The sequence below is a fragment of the Nylanderia fulva genome, unplaced genomic scaffold (assembly GCF_048542155.1).
Source record: "Nylanderia fulva isolate GAGA-0341 unplaced genomic scaffold, ASM4854215v1 Scaffold3, whole genome shotgun sequence".
NCBI classification, from domain to species: domain Eukaryota; kingdom Metazoa; phylum Arthropoda; class Insecta; order Hymenoptera; family Formicidae; genus Nylanderia; species Nylanderia fulva.
This window is the reverse complement of record NW_028190368.1, coordinates 1457034-1480031: the sequence shown is the minus strand read 5'-3', so window position 1 is coordinate 1480031 and position 22998 is coordinate 1457034. Positions and strand designations below refer to the sequence as shown.

Genomic DNA, 22998 nt, shown 5'->3' with positions numbered 1-22998 from the left:
ACGTAAAAGAAGAGGTTAGCAGCACACGAGGAGAAAATCCCCATTGAAATAAAACGAGAATAAATCGACGGTGAAATAACGCGCCGGTATAATTACATTGTCTATTGCAACTCGGCTACGAAATTACCTTTTCAGCCAAATTTTTCCATATCCACTATCTCTGCAACGCGTTCAATATAAAGTAAATAAATTGCAAGTATCAAAGTTTCTAAATACTCCGCAGAATCTCGCGTAATGCAACCCCGGTACATCCAATATTCAGGAAAGCATGTGTGCGACCTTTAAACGAAGTCGCGATCGAGGGCTATACAGGGTGTCCGGTAACGGATCAACGATTACAAATGGATTCTTTGGTCAATTTGGGAACGATTTTTCCTCAGCGAAAATGTCGAAAAAGATCATCATTTTTTACAACTTTCCAATATTTGTCATTATGTATCTTTATAACTAAGCATCAAATTAAAATTTTATTATAGTAAACTCTACCTGAAGTTAACTGAAGAATGTAATTATGTTAGACTTTTAACTCCAAAACGTTTAGTTTTCAAAAAACCCATTTTTTTCAATCGCTTATAACTCGAAAATTATTGACTCTTCAACATTTTTGCTAAGGAAAAATCGTCTCCAAATTGGCCAGAGAATCCGCCCTTAATCATTGGTCCGTTAGTTACCGGACACCCTGTATAAGCTTTGCTATCACAACCCAGTTCCAGAGATTCCACAGGATCGGGTCTTTACACCGTAGCGTTATCGAGCCTCGACGCGATCTTTTTTTTCGCTTTTCGGTCAATCGTTCCGCGAAATTAAACCGAACGAATCGAACGAAATCGGTTCGATGTATCGGCAATTCCTCCTTCCCCGAAGGATGAAGAAGCGACGAGATTCGCGACACGAGAAAATCCACGCGTTGTCCCTTCCGAGCTGCGAGCTTCCACGACAACGACGACGAAGAAGAAAGTAACGTCGTGCAATTTCACAGCCGTCGCGTCGCAAACGCGAGCAGGATGCATTCTTTCATTGCAGTGCAGAATCGCGGCTTCAAACGCGCACGGCACGCCGGAATTGGAAACTAAAATTGGAATTCGCCCTATCCCGTGTTCCGTCCGTCGTCATTCGCTCCTATCCCTTTTCTATTCCAACTAGTTAACAATCGATGGTTTTTTTTTTTTTTTCGATCTCTTTCGCAGTTCTGTTACTCGACAGCGCGTCACAAAGAGAGAAAGAGTGTTTTCATTATTCAGTAATAAAATAGGATGTAGAAACCCAAAGACACACATTCACAGAGTGTGTCCCAGAATTGTCGCATTTCCTCTGGCTAAGGTTTGTGAAGTTGACACCCCAAAATGCGAATTTTTATAAAATTGATATAGCATTCGAGTATCTACATTTGTCCATAGATAATCATTTCTTCTCCATCACGCAAAAATAAATAAATAAATAAAAATTTTATTATGAGCATCCCTAGATGCGTTTTTTAAAAAATTAGACATGTATTGTATTTCAATTGCTCAACATTTATCTACATTTGACGTAATCGTCTTTTGTCGAACTTGCAAATAAAAATTAAAAATGAACAGAAAAGTCAACAATAAATTTTATCATAAGCATCCCTACACTGAAAAAAATTGTTGACTTGACTAAGCCTCTCAACAAAATTACTATTTTGTTAATTGAACATATATTGGTATTTAAGTCAACTATACGTTTTATTACATTTATTTTAAATATTGAAAGGTTTAGTCAAATTAACAAATTTTTTTCAGTGTAAGTGCGATTATTCAAAAATTATAAATAAGGGTGCGTCTAGAAGTGAATGCTCATGATAAAATTTCTTCAATTTCTTTTTTAATTTTTTTCATGGTGAACAAATTGTGGACAATCGAATGCCACATAAATTTTGTAGAATTCGCATTTCGGGGTTCCAACTTCGCAGACTTCCTTTACTACTGTCGCCAATATCGAGAAGCTGATACACAATACTGACGCGTCAATACTGATGCATAACAATGCTCCTGCCAGTGCTACAAGATTTTAGTCGGGTAATAATATTGCGAACTAGCACGCCAAGTCTTGGGACTGCTGTTATCATACGTCAACAGTGGTGCAAGCGATATTGGGGCGCAAATACACCACATAGTTACTACTCGACGTCGGAGTAATGCATATATCGACATCAGTGTTGTGCTTGGATGATTTTAAAATTAGCTAGATAAAGATGAGATAAAAATATGTAAATTCATCTAAGATAAAATGAAGATGTTTTTGTTTTAAATATATCTAGATAAAAGATTCATTTAGATAATTTTCTATAGATAATGATTTTTAAGACTGCTTATGTAAACACAGATATTAAAAAAAATTATAATAGGATATAAAAATATATGTATTCATATTTTTATTTATAAATTTTTATCGCTTACTGCTCAAGTTCTACTATTTAAGTACTTTTATGTTCTATGATTCTAAACCAAAATTATTTGAAAATTATTCTAGATAATTTAGTAAAGATAATATCTTTTTTCATCTAAGATGCACAGATATAGATAATACATATTTTTATTATTTATATAAAAATAAGATGACGTCAAAGGTTCATCTAGATAATCATCTATATAATTTTCTTTAAATAATAGCAAACACTGATCAATATACTAGACCGTGCAAGAAAGTCTACCTCTGATCAAGAAGTACATTAAGATATTTTCGACAAGATTTTCTAATGTTCCAACGCACAAAAGCTTTTCGAATCTCATTGTGTACATATTACTTTGTAGATTCTTCGGATATTTCGTATACAGGAATTCTTTCCAATTTTAACTTCGCAGTTAGTGTAGAGTATTTTCCATCAGAGCTTTTTCGATTTTTACTCTTACAATTGGAATTTCCTCGTGTCCTATCTTCGGCATCGTGTCCCGAAACAATGATATTGAAAGCTAAACCATATCTCCGCTATCGATATATATATATATATATATATATATATATTTGTCCCTTCTATATATCTCTTATATACCAATCTACATATACATATATATATATATATATCTTATATATATAAAAAATATATATATGTCAAATGCTATATATTTTTGTTTTATATGTCAGTCGGCAAAATAATCCATCACGACTGCGTACAAGAACCGGGCATATTTTTTTCGTCCCAAAGTGTGTCGACAAGCGCGCGTGACGAATGATAAATTTATTGTTTCAAATGCATCCTTCCGTGACGCAATACGCGCGGAGCTTAAATCGGACGCGTGCGCACGTACGTATAAACATATATGTATATGCGTGCCCGCAAATCGGTCCCGATATTTTATAACCCGATTAAGCGCGCGCGGTTTTAATACGTCTGGCCAAACCGCGATGAAACTGGGTTCCCTCCCCTTTCCTCCCCCCCGCAATGCGTACAAATCTACCAATACCACCGCGATGCCATCAATAATACACCGCATTGGAAATTTTCGATAGAAATCGTAGCAAAATATCGCGCATTCCAATTAAACATCGCCGCGCCGTTCGAATGTTCTTTTGTAAGCTTATCGACAACGCGAATCCAAGTGCATAATGTATCTCTGGAAATATATATCTATATACAGGGTGTCCGGTAACTAACGGACCAATGATTAAGGGCGGATTCTCTGGCCAATTTGGAGACGATTTTTCCTTAGCAAAAATGTTGAGAAGTCAATAATTTTCGAGTTATAAGCGATTGAAAAAAATGGGTTTTTTGAAAACTAAACGTTTTGGAGTTAAAAGTCTAACATAATTACATTCTTCAGTTAATTTCAGGTAGAGTTTACTATAATAAAATTTTAATTTGAAGCTTAGTTATAAAGATACATAATGACAAATATGGGAAAGTTGTAAAAAATGATGACCTTTTTCGACATTTTCGCTGAGAAAAAATCGTTCCCAAATTGACCAAAGAATCCATTTGTAATCGTTGGTCCGTTAGTTACCGGACACCCTGTATACTATAGGGTAATGATAGAAATAATGTGTAACGAAATTTCGCAAAATAACGGCACAAATTAAGCTTAGTCGATGTTGTAAAATATAAGTATACAGGGTGTCCCAGAACTGACGGAAAAGTTTTAAATGGCAGATTCCTGGTATCAATTGGAGACGATTTTTCCTTAGTGAAAATGTTAAAGAAGGCCATCATTTTTAGCATATTCCCAATTTTTGTTATTATCTTTATTACTAAGCCTTATATTAAAATTCTACTAAAGCAAACTCTATCTAAAATTAACTGAAGAATGTAATTCTGTTATTTTATTTCCACAAGACTTAATTTTCAAAAAAACCTTTATTTTCAACTGCTTAGAATTCGAAAATTATTGCTGTCTTGACATTTTCGCTGAGGAAAAATCGTCTCCCAATGATACCAGGAATCTGCCATTAAAAACTTTTCCGCCAATTCTGGGACACCCTGTATGTACATACAATTTTTTATATATAGATATACAAAATATATATTTTATTATTTTATTATTATTTTCATCCAACATCATGTAGACATTTCAAATATTTCTTTTTTCCTTTTATGTTTCATATGTCCTGGCTAAAAAGCGTACGTTAAACTTGTCATCTTGTTATATTTTATTTATTTTTATTGTTACTTTTTCTTCACAAAATAAAAAATTGAAATTTTTGAATCAGATGTTTTATTGTCAATTATTTCATCAATAAAAAATTTAATTACAATATTAATATTAATATTATACTGTTAATATTGTATATTAATATTAAACATATGTAATATCGTTATTTTATTATTATATATTCTCACACAATATCATGTAGACATTTCAAATATTTTTTTTTGTTTCTTTTACGTCTCGACTAAAAAGCGTCAAACTTGTCATGTTACACTTTTTTCATTAATAATGATGCATAAATTATATTTACATGTTATTTCGAATTAAATTTCAAAATTACTCAAAATTTGCATTTTGTCCCTCTCCCTCTCTCTCTCTCTCTTTGTCTTTTATCTTTCTGCCGCCTATATTAAAATATATAATGTACGTTTATGGGAGACTCCTAAGGTTATTTGGAGACGATTTTTCCTCAGCGAAAATGTCGAGGAAGATCATCATTTTTTTAATGTTCCCAATTTTTGAAATCATGTATCTTTGTAACTAAGCCTTAAATTAAAATTCTATTAAAGTATATTAAAGTAAACTCTACATAAAATTAATAAAAGAATGTGATTTTGTTAATATTTTATTTCCACGTGGCTTAGTTTGCGAAAAATCCTTTATTTGCAATCGCTTATAACTAGAAAATTATGGATGCTGGACATTTTCGCTGAGAAAAAAATCATCTCTCCAAATCGCCTAAAAAAATCTCCTATTAACGTGTGGTATAGTAAATCTGGGACACCTTGTATAACAGTCAAAAAATATATAATATGTATTAAAACGTATACTGCGCGTGTTTGCAAAGACAGGATTATAATCCTTTTAGCGCGACAAATTTACGTTCAGTGTCGAGGGAGACAAAAGTTTAATTTACTTGTTGATTCGCGAGAATATTAAAATCCGGACGAGATATCTCGCAAGCTCCACAATTCGCGCGTCCATGATTCGAACTAGATTCTCGGCGGATCGTAACCAGGGACATTTATGCGACGCGGGATGAGAAGCGGCGAGTTTTCATTTAAAGTGGCCCTTATTGCCTCCGCGGATCCGATATACGGCAGATATAGTCGAATCGGATATCGCGAGAGAGGGAGAGAGAGAGAGATAGAGAGATCGATTTTAAATAAAACGGAAAAGGCAAAGGGCAAACCGCTGTTATATTCCGCTTTCGTTCCGCACATTCGACCAGATATCACCGCGTTCAGCTAACCGAAAGCTTTCTCATTGCCGATTCAAAAGCTTCTTCCACAGTCCACTCTCACCCTCTTTCTCTCTCTCTCTCTCAAGCTGGATGCTGGATATGCACTACATATAGATACATAAGTTAGACCAAAAATTTTTTTCTTAAGGGCCGATTTTTCCAACTTCTCGGTAAGTTTTATATCTGACAGGTAGCATATTTTTTCGTCTCTTCAGATAAGTTCTAAAAATAGAGACAAAGATATGCTACTTGTCGGGTAAAACTTACCAAGAGTTGGAACAACCGGACCTAAAATGAATATTTTGTAAGTCCTCTTAATAAATAATCTTAATAAATAAAGATATTTGATGCTTTTTGAATATCCTCTTAAATATTAAGAATATACTCTTAATCTTTTTTTGCGACTTTAATTCCGCAATAAATATAATAAATTAATAATTAATAAAATTTAGAATAAAACTTAAAATAAGTGAATAAAATTATTAAAATTATTAAAAAATGTATACATAAACAAAAAATATTCAATTATATGTTTAACATTAAATATCTATATAATAAATAATAAATGTCCATTTGTAAGACTATTTTTGTTATACATTGATAAAAAAGCATCCTATTAAATATATATATTCTTGCATGTTAAAAATATCTAATAAGAATATCTGAGAATTTTTTTCTCTCTTAAACTAAGAGGATCTTTTTGGCGCCTATTTTAGTGGAAGATATAAATGGCGTATATTTAAGAGAGATGAGAATACAATTTTTTCGATGTAGCGTCAACACGTCAACGTTACGTCGAATATATATATATATATATGGTATATATATATATATATATATATATATATATATACATATATTCTTCTAGGGCTTTTAAATGTCGTCCAGTTGTTCTGTGACGATGAACGCGTATTGATCCACGTGAGACCTATATAAGAATATTTGACGTTACATTGACATGACGGTGACGTTACGTACAGAGTAGTCATCCAGGTTTATCCGATTGGACACGAATAAAATCGGAGATAAAACAACTCCCGTGCGTAGATAAAAACAAAGAGGCAGTTTTACGGCCGATTGACAGAAAGAGAGGAGACAAAGAGTGAAACGAAATGTGAGTTTTCAACGATTTTTTATCAAATTCTATTCGAAGCAAGAGGCAAATATAATTTATGCATTATATTAATAAAAAAATGTAACTATACGTCGAGTTTAACTCTTTAGTCGAGATACAAAATATAAGAGAAATAAAAAATATTTAAAATGTCTACATTATATTACAATATTATGTTTATATTAATATACAATATTATATATTGTATTATATTACAATATTATATCAACATAATATTAATTGTAATTAAATTTTTGCCTTTCTCTCTTTTTCTCTCGTTGAGTAAATAATCGATCGTATAAAAACATCTGCTTGAAAAATTTTAATTTTTAAAATCCTGCAAAGAAAAAAAGCAATAATCATTTCTCCTAAAAAAAAGGGGGCGAAACAATAATTCTACGCGTTATAGAGATCGTTAAAAAAAATGTGAACTCCGATCGATTCTACAGATGCGCCACAACGCATAAACTTAGTTGATGACGCACAGTTGATCGTTACGAGCGTATCAAGGTACGTTAACTGTGATGGAAAAACTTAAGCAAAGTCGTACTCGGCAGACGCGTGATGGGGTGCAGTATCAACCGCATAGGATGCGGATGCGAAAAGAACGAAGAAGAAAAGGAAGACCCCATCAGGACAACGAGGAAACGGGCGGAAAGTGGGTGGAATTCGCATAAGGTCGCGTGTTGTGTGCAGATACAGGTATAAGAAAAAAAGAAAGTGACACAAAGAGCGCATATATACTCTCTCTCCATGAAGAAACACCTGCTCCTCTGCATCTAACGAGGAGAGACAGAATCCGCGTTTCCGATCCAACAGGAGCTTCCCCACTTTATGACCCAGTCCTTTTTTCCTCTCTTTCGTTTTCCTCCTCTGATCGCGTTACGATGACGGTAGATGTAGATAGACCAGATCGAGAAAGAGAGAGACTCGCTCCTTCGTCGCACCAGGTTGCCAGGACGACTCCAACTTACGCACCTCGAAATCTTAAGAATTGCCGCGAACACGTTTTGTCGGGTAAACGGTCGGTCGATCGAGCTACTCTGATATTTTTCTGCGTACGCGCCCAGGCGCGTTTATATCCCTCCTTTTTTCTTTGTTGACTATTATGTAAATAAGGGAATTTTGAATATATTTTATAGATGCATATAAAATAATCCACCCACTCTATATATCAAATGCATTCAAATTTTATACATATATCGAAGTCAAGTTTGTTTAAAAATTTACACTGAAAAAAATCTTGGTCTTCATGTATTAACGCATTTTATAGATTTTGACACAGAGAGAATTTTCTCTTAGAATTTATAGTCGTGAGACAATATGGTATTGGAAGAATTGTATAAGATTTTTCTGATTAATATGTACCACAATAAAAAATATTAATATTTATCACAATAAGATATAAAAGATATTCGATTAATTAAACTATGTACATATAGTAAAATTAATCGAACATCTTTTATATCTTATTGTGATAAATATTAATATTTTCTATTGTGGTATACATATTAATCAGAGAAATGACTTAGAAAATTCTTCCACTACTATATTGTCCTATATAATTACCACGATTTTTAGAATAAATTCTAAGAAAAAGAAGTTCTCTTCATGTATATATTATACAGGAGGCAGAATATATAAAATAAATTACTATACAGAAAGACCAAGATCTTTTCTAGAAAATAAATTTGTCCGACAATTGATTCGATTGACACGTGATTGAAAAACGTCGCAGGGAAATTTTCATTATTATCTTCGTCGAATAAAACGCCGACAAACTTACAGCAAATTACCGGCGAAAGTTTACTCGAGAATCCATCATCGTCTTGCGCGCGCAAACACTATACTCGAAACTATTTCCAAATTATTTTCGCGCTTCAGTCGCTCGCTAAAGGGCGGCTTTTGAATCTTAGAGTTCTTGCGTTAAACTCTCTTTCTCTCTCCATATCTTAACACAACTAATAGACGGAAACACGCGCCACGTCCGGCCTCCGTAAAGCGCTGAAATAGATTAAATCCCGATCGTTTCCCCATTGCACTCGCGAGAGAGAGAGAGAGAGAGAGAGAGAGAGAGAGAGAGAGAGAGAGTTCGCGCAATTATTACGAGGCGCCGACAGAACAATGACGTCGTAAACTCAGCCTCGTAACACACAAATGAAACGACTTATCCGATAACGATAAACGCGCAACGAGGCGCAACGCGCGCTTACATATACAGCTTATTCTTAATTCATCTCGAGGAAAGAAGAGTGAGAAGAGAGAAAGAGGGCGAGAGTGAAATAAGAGTGTCGCTGTACCTGCTTCGAGAGTAGATCTTTGTTAAACTTTAAGTAACGAAGAGCCCGGTGAATTTTATTTGACACTTGATGAATGCGCCCGTGTCACGGAAGGGTAATGAGAATTCCGGGATCGCACGAGCCCCGGAACTCCCGAGTATGAAATATCCCCGGATACGAATAATTAAATAATCGACGAGGTGTGTTATAGGTATGTACAGGGTGTCCTAGTAGCAAACCTGTTAATGGCAGATTTATCGGATAATTTGGAGATGATTTTCCTCAATGAAAATGTCGAGACATCAATCATTTTCGAGTTATAAGCGGTTGAATATAAAGGTTTTTCAAACTAAGCCGTGTGGAAATAATAGGTATTGTATATTAACAAAATCATATTCTTTTATTAACTTCAAGTAAAGTTTATTCTTTCATAGAATTTTAATTTAAGGCTTAATTAAGAAGATAACATGATGACAAAAATTGGGAGCATGCAAAAAAATGATGATCTCCCTCGACATTTTCGCTACGGAAAAATCGTCTCCAAATGATCCCAGAAATTTAGGACATCCTGTATATACGTGTTAGCAGCCGGCTGACACTTTCCTGGAAATATAATATCGGATAACACAAATGCCGAATAATCCTACCTAATATACACGTACAAGAATAGCCGACGCGACTTTAAATAAAATATTGCATTATCCACCAAATCCTAATTCCACGCCTCATTAACATATATCCTCGGATTAGCTTTATTAACGAATACTGCTTCGATTCCTCCTCTTTCTTTCTGCTGTTTTTTATTTCAAAAATCTGTTTTGTAAATTTGTTTAAATCGAATATCAATAATCCCTCTCCGTTTCAATGCGATGTTTCGGTAAGCAACAAGATTTGTATAAAAAATATAATATTATATTTCCTCGTCTCATTTGCAGAAAGCATATTAAAAAGCTACACAATATGCGCGAGCATGTTTTGTACTTTTATATTAAAGTTTTAAATTTTAAACTGCGTAAATATTCGTAATGCAGTTTTTGGTACGAAATAAAAAATCGAGAGATCTTTCCCTCATCTAATTTACAATTAGCCTATGAAATGTAATATACGACAGTTCTAGAGAGAAATGTTATTTATATTCCATATAGAAATGCTAGTTAAACGTATATGTTTACGCAGAGAATGGGATATATTATATTGATTGATCTGTTTGTTATACGATATTAACCATTATTTACATATGCGAATCATCCGTATCAGCCGTATATTCGATAGAATAATAATGAAAGGAACGTGGGCCTGCCAGAGAGACGTCATCTCCCGATATAACCGATCGAATATAAATTGAGCGAGATACATCAAATAAGCGTTATTAGTGCGCACATTATATCGATATTCTTTTGAGAGCTCATCTACTTGATTGATTCGCTCTGGTTAAACTCACTATGTGGTACTCGGTGTAGCGCAAAGTTCTTAATAATTTCTCTCACCAGACATATCGTCAATTTTATCGTGCATAAACAAAGTATCAGAAATAGAGCACATATGTGCATTTTACATCCTTATATTTTTAGAAATATCATTTTTTTACGAAAAACGATTGCTAGAAATATTTTTATAGGAATTTTGTGAGATAGAATTGTAAAATTGACTATAACATACTTATGTGTCAATTTGCCTATATAAAACGTCATCGTTAAACTGATATTCGCATTTAATAATTTTTCATATAATTCCTCAATTTTTGTCATTAAACATATTCCTGTGCTACATACATTCACTCAAAGATCAGAGAACATAAATTTTTCATTTAAATAATAATAGCATTTAAAATTTAATTAAAATAACTTAAATAATCCTAAAATTTTCACTCAATTAATTATCATATTTCACCAGAAATAAAAACTTATAAAAATTTCAAAATTATTTATTTTCCAAATTTAATTAACCAAAACAATTTATTTTTATTATCACTTATTTAATCGCAATTGCTAATATATACCTAAATTTATTAATAATTATTTAATTTCCTACTTTACAAAAAAATAAAATAAAATAAAACGTTTCATCTTGGATATTTACGATACGAACGACATGAACGTGACAAAAATAGAGACACGAGAAACTGACTTAATAATGAACGCCCGCGAGGTCGTCGGGAAATAGCCGAGATATGTGTAATTGACTCGTTATACATTAGTGTGTGTGTGTATTTGAAAGAGAGAGATACGAGAGGCGGCATGAATGGAAAATGAATCTCGCGCGACTAACAGAAGAAAATAAAGTTGATTAGATAATACGAGAAGCTTGGGATGAAGCGATCGCGCTCGGAAGCGATAGATATTTCCTGTCGGCGTTTAAGGGAATGCTGCTGTAGTTCTGTTTTACCGACTTTAAGTTAAGTTCGGCTCACTTTTTATTGAGTATACAGACTGAAAAATCCTCCACAATGAAAGTACTGATAATAATAAATGGGGAGCGCTGTCCAGCAACTAATTTTTGCTGTTTTATGCCTCGACATCGATTCCGCACGCAAATATAGGTACATACATAATTAATTCAAGTATGAATCTTTTGATACAGGCTTTTAATCTCATTTTTATTACTTCTGTATTATTCTTTCATCTCTATTGAGGGCGCCATATTTTGTGTACAAATAAACTACAAAACTTTTGTATTAAATAAGTACTGTTACGAGCTGATGCAAGAAGGCACGATAAAAAACTAATTTTTTAACTTTTATTGTTTTTTATATGAAATTACAGCGCTCCCCGTTCATTATTAGAAGTACTTTAATTATGGAGAAGGATTTTTCAATCCGTGTAACCAATAAAAAGAAAAGCCCTTAAACTCAAAGTCGGTAAAACAGACATGGTCAGCATCTCTTAAAGAGATGCTGACTACGTCAGTTTTTATTATTCTATTCAATCACACAATAAAAAGAAAAGAGTGCGCAAAAATGATTGTTTTATCCATATTATTTCCATTCATTTAATTCACAGAACAACGGCAGCGTCCCCTGAAATTATTTTTAGGCTGTACAGAAATGAAAATTATTTGCGGTTAGAAAAGACCGGTAAAAAACTGTAATTATTTAATTTTTATTGTTTTTCTTATACGAAATTACAGCGCTCCCCGTTCATTATTATAAGTACTTTAATTATGAAGAAGGATTTTTCAATCCGTGTAGCCAATAAAAAGAAAAGCCCTTAAACTCAAAGTCGATAAAACAGACATGGTCAGCATCCCTTTAAGACACGCCGGCGTCATCGTCGTCGTCGGTTGTCGCGTCTCACGCAAACAACTGTCGGGGTTTATCGCTCCCTCATGCAACGCGACATAAAATACGACTACGATCGACGATTACGCGCCGTACGCAGCCACCGCTTATCCGCCCACTGGTGATGAGGAGGAACTTGAATGACGCTTTTCCCCAAGCGAGAGTCGGCGGCGCGAAATATCGCGTCGCGTTTCTCTCCGTTGCATTGCATGCGGACGCGAGAAATCCGATTCCCCGCCTAACTTTCCCGATTCCAATACGCGTTACCTCTCGTAAATTTCGCGAAATTATCGGCTCCGCGGAAAGTTCCGGGAACAGGAGAGAGAAGGAGAACGCGTGATTGGAGCGATACTTTTCTTCGTTACGAGACGGCCGATAAAACGTATCGGAAAAATTACGCCGGACAGATATTTCTCTTTCCGGCAGGCGTTTACGCTATATACGAGCACTAACGTATGCGAGTTAACGCCTCTCGTGCGTTCTCTTCTTAGAATTTTCTCTTAGAATTTACCCGAAAAATCGTGGGACAATATGATATTGGAAGAATTTTATAATTCAGATTTACCACCGACTAATATTTATCACAACGAAAAATGTTAAAATGTATACGTACATAGTAAAATTAATCGTACATTTTTTATCTTATTGTGGTAGATATTAATTAGAAAAATACTTATAAAATTATTTCTATAGTACACTGAAAAATTTGATTAATTTGACTAAACCTTTCAACTAAATATTACTTTGTTAATTAAACATAAAAAATATTCAAATTTTAAATATAATATATTAAATCTAACAAAATGTATATTTGAGTTAACCATAATATTAATATATGTTCAATTAACAAAATAGTGATTTAGTCAAATTATTTAGACAAATCTTTCAAAAATGACGTAAATAAAAAGGAAAAAAAAATAGAAAAATTCAATGAATAAACACTTGATACGCTTATTTTTCTAAGTGTTATTTTTTCGTCTAAATTTCGCATTTTTTCCGGATCTCTTTTCAAGACTAGCAATAAAGGTGAATTACTTATGCGCCGGCACCGCGTCTACGAGAAATTAAACCGACGTGGGACGACGGAGCCAGGGGTCGGGGGTCGTCTGCTCCACCCCCAAGTGTTAAATTACTTCCCACTGCGACGGGAAACGAACTCTTTGCGGCGGTCGCGAAAGGTACGAACGCGAAACAGGCATTACTCTCGGCTGTCGTTCGCGAGGACTCTACAAAGGAGAAGAGCGACGAGGGATCCGGGAATGATCGCGCTTGTCAGTCCGGATATTACGAACGTGTTTCAATTAATCCGCGTTTAGAGTTGAAAAATAAAAAGAAAAAAAAAAAAAAAAAAGAAAAATGCAACGTTGTAAAATGAACGGACGTGCGATCCCTTCCCGATGACGGAACGTTATATATCGTCGAGAGTGATCGCTCATCGAAACTGTCAACGTGACGGAAACGATCGGTCTACTGATACTGTCATCGTCATCGAGTCATCCCCCGTATATAAGCGAGATATCATGTGTACGTATCGTTTCTCGATTTGTAAAAAGAGGAGAATGAACATTTGATACGAGAGAAAGAGAGAGAGAGTGCAAAGTTTCCATTAATTTTAACTTCCTCAATGAAAAAACGTGAAAGTATGCTTTTATCTTTTATTTACTCTGGTATAAAATGCTTAGCAAAGTGCGACGCTATTATAGGAAATATAATATTTAAATTAGAGAATATTTAGGAACCTAGTCGTACAAAATTAGTAATAAAAAAATGTTTATGACCATTTTACATCTACAATGACTTTGCATTATCAATGAGCTACGAAGAGAAGATTTATTAAATGAAAAACACAAAGAGACAATAAATTCCTTTTCTACAAAAATATTAATTTCCACTTTCGTTATGATTACATGCAATAACAGAAATACGCGTATACATTTACTACAAATATCGAGCGATCGTGTAAATTTGTACTAAATCACTGCAGTTCTATTTCCATACACATTTAATAATAACGCAGCAATTCTAAATACATGACGGTTTTGTATGGATTACGAAATGCTGTTGAAATTCAATGAAACGAGACGTTTTCAATAACTTTTCATATTTCCCCCGGGAGATCGGGAGTTGTGAATACGAGAGAAGCAGTCGACAATGAAAGTTGAAGATATTACACGAGAAATGGGGAAAAATAATTTAGAACTATGATGGTAATTGAGAGTTTAAAATTTTAATCGCCTATCGATAATTGTTCGAAATAAAGTCCGAATAAATTGACATTTTTTCATTAAAAATGTGCGATTAACATAACCCGACGCATATTTCCAAAACAGTCCAAAAAGTGAAATTTTTTTTATACATATTTCCGCTTCCTCTCTTTATCGAGAATTTAATCAAAATTGCAAAATTATTAAATTTTCTTTTATACGCTCTATTTTCCTCCATCAATACATAATGAGACCAAAATAATACAGCTCGCAAATTTTTTACAAAAAATGCGCTGCAAGAAAATAATAAAAAATTATATGTATATTTAACAATTTTTAATATGCAGTGAATATAAAGGAAAATATCGGCAATTTTTATATATTACATGAATATCATAAAACCAAAGACCAAAAATAAACGATTAAATTTGAATTTCTTTTATATTTGCTACATTATTTGCTATATTATTTACTTTTTTATTGTATCTATGTTATATCTATTATATTTTAAAGCTGATAATTCGAATAATCGATTTCAATACATTATAAACGTAGTACGATCAATCAAAAATATTTCAATATAAAATTAATAAAATAAAATAAAATAAAATAAATTAAATAAAAAATACAACAGAAAAAATATGTTTGTTTCCTCTTTGTTCTAATATATGTTTCAAGTTACTGATTTTCATAACTGCGGCAAACAAATGAGCACAAACAAATCCAACGCTGTTAATAAAACTCAAAAAGAGCAGCAAGCTTAATTTTACAGAAGTCTGCGATGAAACAGAATACACGGTAGCTGACTATGAAAACCGCAGGCACACTACACAGGGAACAAAGGAATTAATTTAAACTGACCGAAAATTAAAGGCCGAAAGTAAACCGTATTAACTATATTCGGTCCTAAAAGCTTTTACTACACTGCATCCCAAATGTCATCTATGTTCACGCAAGTATTCTGGAAAAAAAAAATGAAAGCAGGTTTCGCGAAAAATTATTTTGAAAGATGACATCTCGATTAAACAAAAAAAAGAAAAAAAGAAAAAATTTACAATTTTTTATTAACTCTCCGGGTTCTTTTAAAAGGAATTTTCACCTGTCATTCGATAATGGAGCTAGAATCCGCATTGTGATATCTTCCTACACATCGCGTTACTATCGTTTCGAGTGATATAGAAAATATATAAACCCGCGATAGTTTTTTTTTCCTGCGGAAAAGTGCAGAGAATGGATGATTTTCTGCCTCTCGTATCTCTTTCTCCGAAATACAAAAACAAATACGGTGGCAGACGCGAAAAGAAGATAACGCACGAAGGTAGAAGAGGATAGAAGGGTCCACCAATTATGGTCTAAAACGAGAAAAAGAAAGAAGAGAGACAGAGAAGCAATACAAGATTCCGATTTACTGATGGTCCGAAGACAGAGACGGAAAATCGTGGTATATCGACTAGCGTCCGATGAACGGAACAGAAATAAGAGGAAATGAGAAGGAGAAAATGGACAAAGGGAGCTTCCCTGATTCCTCTTCTACACGTCACCGAGAATGCCAGGCCATCTGGCATCATGCCGCGATTCCCTGCAACCGGACCGTGGCGCTTGCCATTCGAGACTTTATTTTATGGGGGAGATCTCGTCCCTCACTCAGAAGAGCACCATCATTTTTTCCCCCGCATCGGTCTGTGTACACGCGTCATTAGTGCATTAAACCGTGAATGCCGGGGCTTTAATGTAACGCCGCGATTAACTCCCCACACAACTTGACAGATAATTTATCTATTTTTGCAAATCTTGTTTACATATTAAATAAAATAAATGTAAAGAATTTTGATATCTTAAAACAAATTAAATAAAAAGAGTTTAATTAATATATTATCTATTTCTATCGTTTGTAAAATACATTTTTCCTAATAGTATTATTTTTCTGATATTAGTATTATTTTTCCTCAGGATAGCTTTATTTTTTCTAATATATAACAGAAATTCAAGAATACAAATTATGTACATAATCGAAATTTGGTAAATTAAAAAACATAATGGAAATTCAAGAATTAAAATTATGCACGTCTTTTTTTAAGAAAGAATTCTATTACAAATAAGATTTCTATGCTGCAGTTTTGTAGCAAATAATATTTTCTCCCCATATAACTTGATAGATGATTTATCTATTTTTGCAAAATCTTTCAAACTATTTTACGTATTAAAAAAATAAAATAAATAAAAGATTTTATTTTCTTTAAAAAATTGAAGCGAAGAGATGTTTGTTGAAATCTTTAAAATTGTTTACATATCAAATAAAATAAATAATGTAAAAAATTTTATCTTGAAAAAAATTGAATAGAGATAGTTAAATTAATATATTATCTGTTTCTGTCGTTTATAGATATTCATTATCACAAATAAAATTGCTGTGCTGCAGTTTTGCATCAAATAATATTTTCTCAATCTCCTTTTAATGCCGCGAAGTATTGCTGTCTTTAAACCTTTCAAGTTAAAAGTTAATAAAATTGTTTTGCAAATATTTTCTCAGTCACGGCATTTCTTAATGTCAAGTTACATTATTTACACGCAGATCTTTCGCTTTATATTTCAGAGTGTAATTATGACGAGTGTTTCAAAGTATATAATTCAAAGAAAGTGCAATACCTCTTTAAGGACGCTCATGAAATAATCGATAAAAGTTATTAGAAACATTTATACGATATTCATTATCGAAAAATTATATATGTATAGCTACGCTGTATGAATAAAATATTATAATGCATATTGTCGACATGTAATAATCATTAAAATGTCGTTTGAGAGACACTGCAACGAGCAAAGTTAAATACCCATAAAGGACGAAAATAAGATAAGTCAAGGAGAGAGTTTAACGAAGGAAAATTGCCCTAATTAATTTCAATGTAATCGGAAACAACATGGCTTGAAATTCCTTCCGTTTTACTGTCTTTGTTACATCTTTTACATGATTATCTATATTCTTCATATCCCTAATATCGAATCGGTTAATTCCAAAATTTTCAGTTGCCCGGAAAATATCATACGATGTTTTATATATATATTGTATATCAATTTTTAATATCTTAAAGAAAAGTTTGTGAAATATATGTGAGCATCCCGCTCGTGCAATCTTTTTATGCAAAACATCGTCTCATCGCGTCTTTCGTGGCGCAAAAATCTTCTATGCCCAAGATACGATAAATCTAAAATTTATCGTCTGGAAAAAATTTATGAATTAGAAAAAATGTGTATTTTAGGAGCTCATAAATTTTGAAAGCTTTTCAATATTTATGAGTTCCTAAAACACATGTTTTCCCAAAATAAACAAGAAGTATATATATTTACAATAAAACAGTATAAAATTATAATTAACTCGACAATATTCAAAATGAATACGTGATACGTTTGCATGGTATTGTTACAAAATTGTTTACTCTTTATTAAATCTTTAAATGATCCTTCAATATCCAATAAAAAACTAAATAAAAAATATACATTTAAGATAATATAATATTAAATTATATAAATTTGTAATTTTTTTTCATTTATTATATGTAAAAAAAATTCAAGAATGGTTGTACAGATTTACAAAAAAAAACATAAAATCTATAACAATCGCTTAAAGATTGCATAAATAGTATATATACACGAGATCAAGTGACACAAAAATTTTTCAAAGTCTCGCTTATTGTGTTATCCGATTTTGAATAATATGCACGCATACTTTTCGTGGTGACGGCTGCATAAATTATGTATGAGCTGAACCTATAACGAAAGCGGAGTTTTCTCGCGTACAAAACCGCGCATAAGATGCCGACAACATTAATGCATGAATACAATGTACTCGTTGCTTTATATATATAATTAATGTAACATGTAATTTATAAGTCATAATTTATGAATTATAATTATAAATATATTTTATTTATAAGAACTATTAAGAATTATATAAACATAATAATAATATATATTTATATATAATTATATATGTAAATATATATAAATATGTGTGTATTTCTATATTGTATGTATATATGCGTATACAATCATAACTCAATATAATTAGAATTAATTGTATCGCAATAATTAGCAATTCTGAGTTGGTCAGAAAGTGAGTGCAGCGTGCGAAATATGAAAACTCATTAATATATCCACAAATTGCAATATCATCTCATTAAGAAAGAAATATTACGAAAGAAAAAGAAATTCTTTGTTCTCCACGAATAATTACTAAAAACAATCTCTATGGAATCATTATTCGATTATCGATGCAACTATATACTTTGCTTCCTCGATAACGCGATGCAACTTTTTTTGCAGCAAGTTAGTTTTATCACAATTTATTTTTCCTATCTTCTTACTTAATAATTACCATCATTTTTATTGTCGCACTCAATAGTACCTATATAATTCGCGTCCGCAAACGTTTGCTTCTTTTTTTACATTTACGTTCAAAATATAAAACAGATTATTAAGAAGTGTGTTAATCACAGATGGGTCCACTGAAAAAATTTTCTTCAAATGCATACTTTATAAGTCCTCTTAATAGATATTCTTAATGAATAAGGATATTTTCCTCTTTACGTGATGCTTTTTGAAATATCTTTTTATATATTTTTAATTTATTTTTTTTTGCAAATTAATAAAATAAAATTATTTAAATTATTTAAATTTGTAACAAATAAGTTTCAATTAATATTAAAAATAATAACATAATAATACACTGATAAAAAATATCCTATTAAGTATATACATATATTCTTGTATTTTAAGAATATTTAATAAGAATATCTCTTTAAAGAATTTTCCTCTGAAATTAAAAGGATCCTTTTGGCGCCTATTTTAGTGGAAGATAAAAATATAAGTGGCATATACTTAAGATAAGAATACAATTTTTTCGGTGTCACGAGCTCGAAAAAATTCCGGAAATTCGCAAAGATCGAAGATCGCGGATGTAACGAATCGGTAATAGAATTTTTCTCTACCTTCTCCTCTCGTTTACGATCTTTCCGTCGCTTTCTCTTGAATGAAACGCGCGTTTCACGACGTTAGCGACACTACACGCATGCACTCGTGCGTGCCGCACGTGCTGCATACGTAATGTGCATCCAACAAAGCGAGACGCAAGTGCATATCGCCAAATCACAACGGGTGGGACACGACCTAGTGTTAGGCCTGCACCCCCTTGTAATCCTCGGGAAGGATGTCTGAATCATCGATACTCGGGAAAAAATATTTTATATACAAAGATATAAAATTATATAGAAATATATAAAATTATACATACAATTGCAAAATTATATAATGAAATATGTCCATACATAATTAGATAAAAGTGCTTTTTATATATAATTATATAAATTTATATATATATAATAAATAAGTATTTCTTCATATATATATAAATATATTTATATATGAACCCTTTATAATTTATATATAAATTTATATAATTATGTAATAAAAATAGACATATTTCACATATAATTTTATGATTATATGTATTAATTATACAATTATTTATATATAATTCTATATAAAAATTTTTTCCCCGGTGTGGGATGAAAAGTTATGCGCGAGAAGTTAATTGCTTTTATTTGCTCGACAAATGGATTAGAATGTATATAATAAATTAAGGAATACGTCGAATATTTTTTTCTCCCTTAACTTTGGAAATATTTCCTCGCGTGGGAAATTTAAGAGGAATGTAATTCTTGGTACGCATATGACATGACATTTCGAATTATTCGAGAATAACATTTCCGAATGGATTTGCAGTGGATGTAAAGAAAGGTTTTTAAAAAAATTCGCTATATCACAGAGCAATATATTATTAGAATATGTTAATTATCGTGGAGGTCGACAGAGCTGAAACTCTGCATCTGATTCCCACCCACATTCATTAAAAATATACATCTCGATATAAATGTTTGCTATCTATAAAGTGGCAATGAATAGCAATAATTATGCGCTATTGCGTCATTCGTGTAATATTCTCCACCCTCCCTAAAATCGCACATTATTACTGTGGCTCGAATTACGCCGGAATTACTTGGACTGCAGATAAAAGTGATGATAATATAGATATTCTGCACGTTGGTTAAACGTGCAGAGACGAGGAACGCCCGAGGGCAACGATTGAACGTCGCGCGAAAAAAAAAGAAGTATCCTTTCCGGTGTAATATTACGTGTTAACGATATCGTTCATTATGGAAAAATGTCTTTTAAAATTGTAATAGTAGCAAATCAATAGTTTGTTACGTTTTAAGAGAGAAAGAGAAAGTAATCAGTACATAAATTTATTGTTATTATTAGACAAGAATTGTTTCTAATTACAAAAAGTCGTATGCAAGTGTGTTGGATCTTTTCGTAAAAATATTCAATTGGAAAAAATTCTTATGCATGTGTGTTCTAAATTCTTATAATTATATTCGAATAAAAGAGTTTTATTTTTTCTGTATTTTAATGTATATTTTATGATTGATTTCACTTTATTTATAATTATGATGTAGTCGTCGTACAATGAATGTTGTGATTGAAAAACATAAAGAAAAAATCTTTTGCGTTAAAATATGCATTAGTTTTATTCTTCAAAAAATACAGAAATGTATAATAATTAATTTTTAAATAATTTAGTTCTTTTGAACAAAAACTCATTTATGCACGAGTTCTAATATTTAATCGCACAATAAATTGATTAAAAGATATTCATTTATAAAATATTCTTTTAAAATATTTTTATATAATCTTGCAAAAATTATAATAATATATATCTTTTTTATCTTCCCTAATCTTACATGTAATATGATTTATTACATATATATAAAATGTAGGCAGCGTATTTGAATCAAAATGTTTTATACATAACCCGCGATTATAATAAACTTATCTGTCTCTTTCTCTTTATCCCTTTACGATGCGAGTCACAATGTAAATAAAACCGTGCCACGCACGTAAAAACGTAAACATACTTGACGCAGATTTCTTATATGTAACATTATACAATCCTGCAATAGAGACAGACGCGTGCCTCGAAAATCAAGTCCATTACTTACGTAGTCGTACACGTGTTTTAACCTCTCTCTCCCTCACTTTTTCCTTCTCTCTCTTTCCCTCACAAGTGTCACATTTTATAATTATTCAACCAGACAAATACTTCAAAACAAGTGAAGAAATTTCCAAGTATGACAAGTTTTCGGTAGGCTTACAATTAGATAAATAACATGAAAAAAAGAGAAAGAGAGGAAGAGGGAGGATCTCATGCGGGTTAAATTCCCGTCGAAAAAAAAAAAAAAAAAAAAGACGACATAAGTACGTGAATATACGGATATAAGAAGGTAGAAGCGAGAAGAAAAAAAAGCGAAAAAAAAGCACTCACCGGCAATGGCGACGAACAGGAAGAATATCCACGTATCCATGAGTCTGGCGATCGAGAAGAAGCCGCTTCTGCTGGCTGGGAAGACTCGCCTCCTGTCCATCACGCACCGAGACGCATATCTTGTCTTCTCACTCGAGATATATCTGCTCCTGCTCCACTCGTTTGCACGAAACAAAATCGCGGGCGAATTCGGCAGAAGAGAAAAAAATCCTTTCGCGATCCTTCACCGACGCTACTTCGGATGAGGAATCGTCCTGTGTTCTCGCGCTCTTTCACATCGTATACTCACACGTTCTCACAGGGCAGGTGCCTCGCACACCACTAACGAGCGAAATCAAACCAGACCGGAGCGATGAAGCAAGACGACGAGGACGACGAGGACGCTACTCGCGACGCTCCTCCTCGCGGAGAGGAGCGTGTCTACGCGTGCGTAGATACGCACCGTGTTACTTTTACGCACTCCCGTCGTCCGCGTGTGCACATATACGATGTATGTATAACGCGAATATAGGTATATATATATATATATCGCGTCCGCTTACAATTGCCTATGTTCACAGCGCACACGGGGATACGGAGCGAAGTTAACGCACTACCGGCGCCGAAACGGAACGCACAGAAACGACGTCGGCGCGTTTCACGAATTCGGAGCACGAGAGACGACTGATTACGCACACGATAACGAATGAGACAGAGAGAGGACGCGGAGAGAAAAACGTTTCTCGACGACGCGAAGCGCGAGCGGCGTGTGCACGGCCGACCGTCGATGCTCTCACCGCCGCGTTGCCCGGAGTATTGACCGACTCGGCGCTCGGCGCGCCGCGCAAGTCGTGGCGAGGCGACGGAGTGGGGATAGCGCGAGGCGGCGGAGTGGGGATAGCGCGCGGCGCCGGAGTGGG

At 33.2% G+C, this 22998-nt stretch overlaps 1 protein-coding gene across 1 annotated transcript in view; it reads right to left on the bottom strand.

Moving 5' to 3' along the window:
* dtn (transmembrane protein 132C dtn) overlaps positions 1-22913 on the bottom strand; it is a 149618-nt gene extending 126705 nt beyond the window's left edge. Inside the window, 1 exon segment of the mRNA XM_029321489.2 lies at positions 22100-22913. Coding sequence (XP_029177322.2) covers positions 22100-22199 — 100 coding nt within the window. The 5' untranslated portion in view covers positions 22200-22913.
* Between the last annotated feature and the right edge of the window lie 85 nt (positions 22914-22998).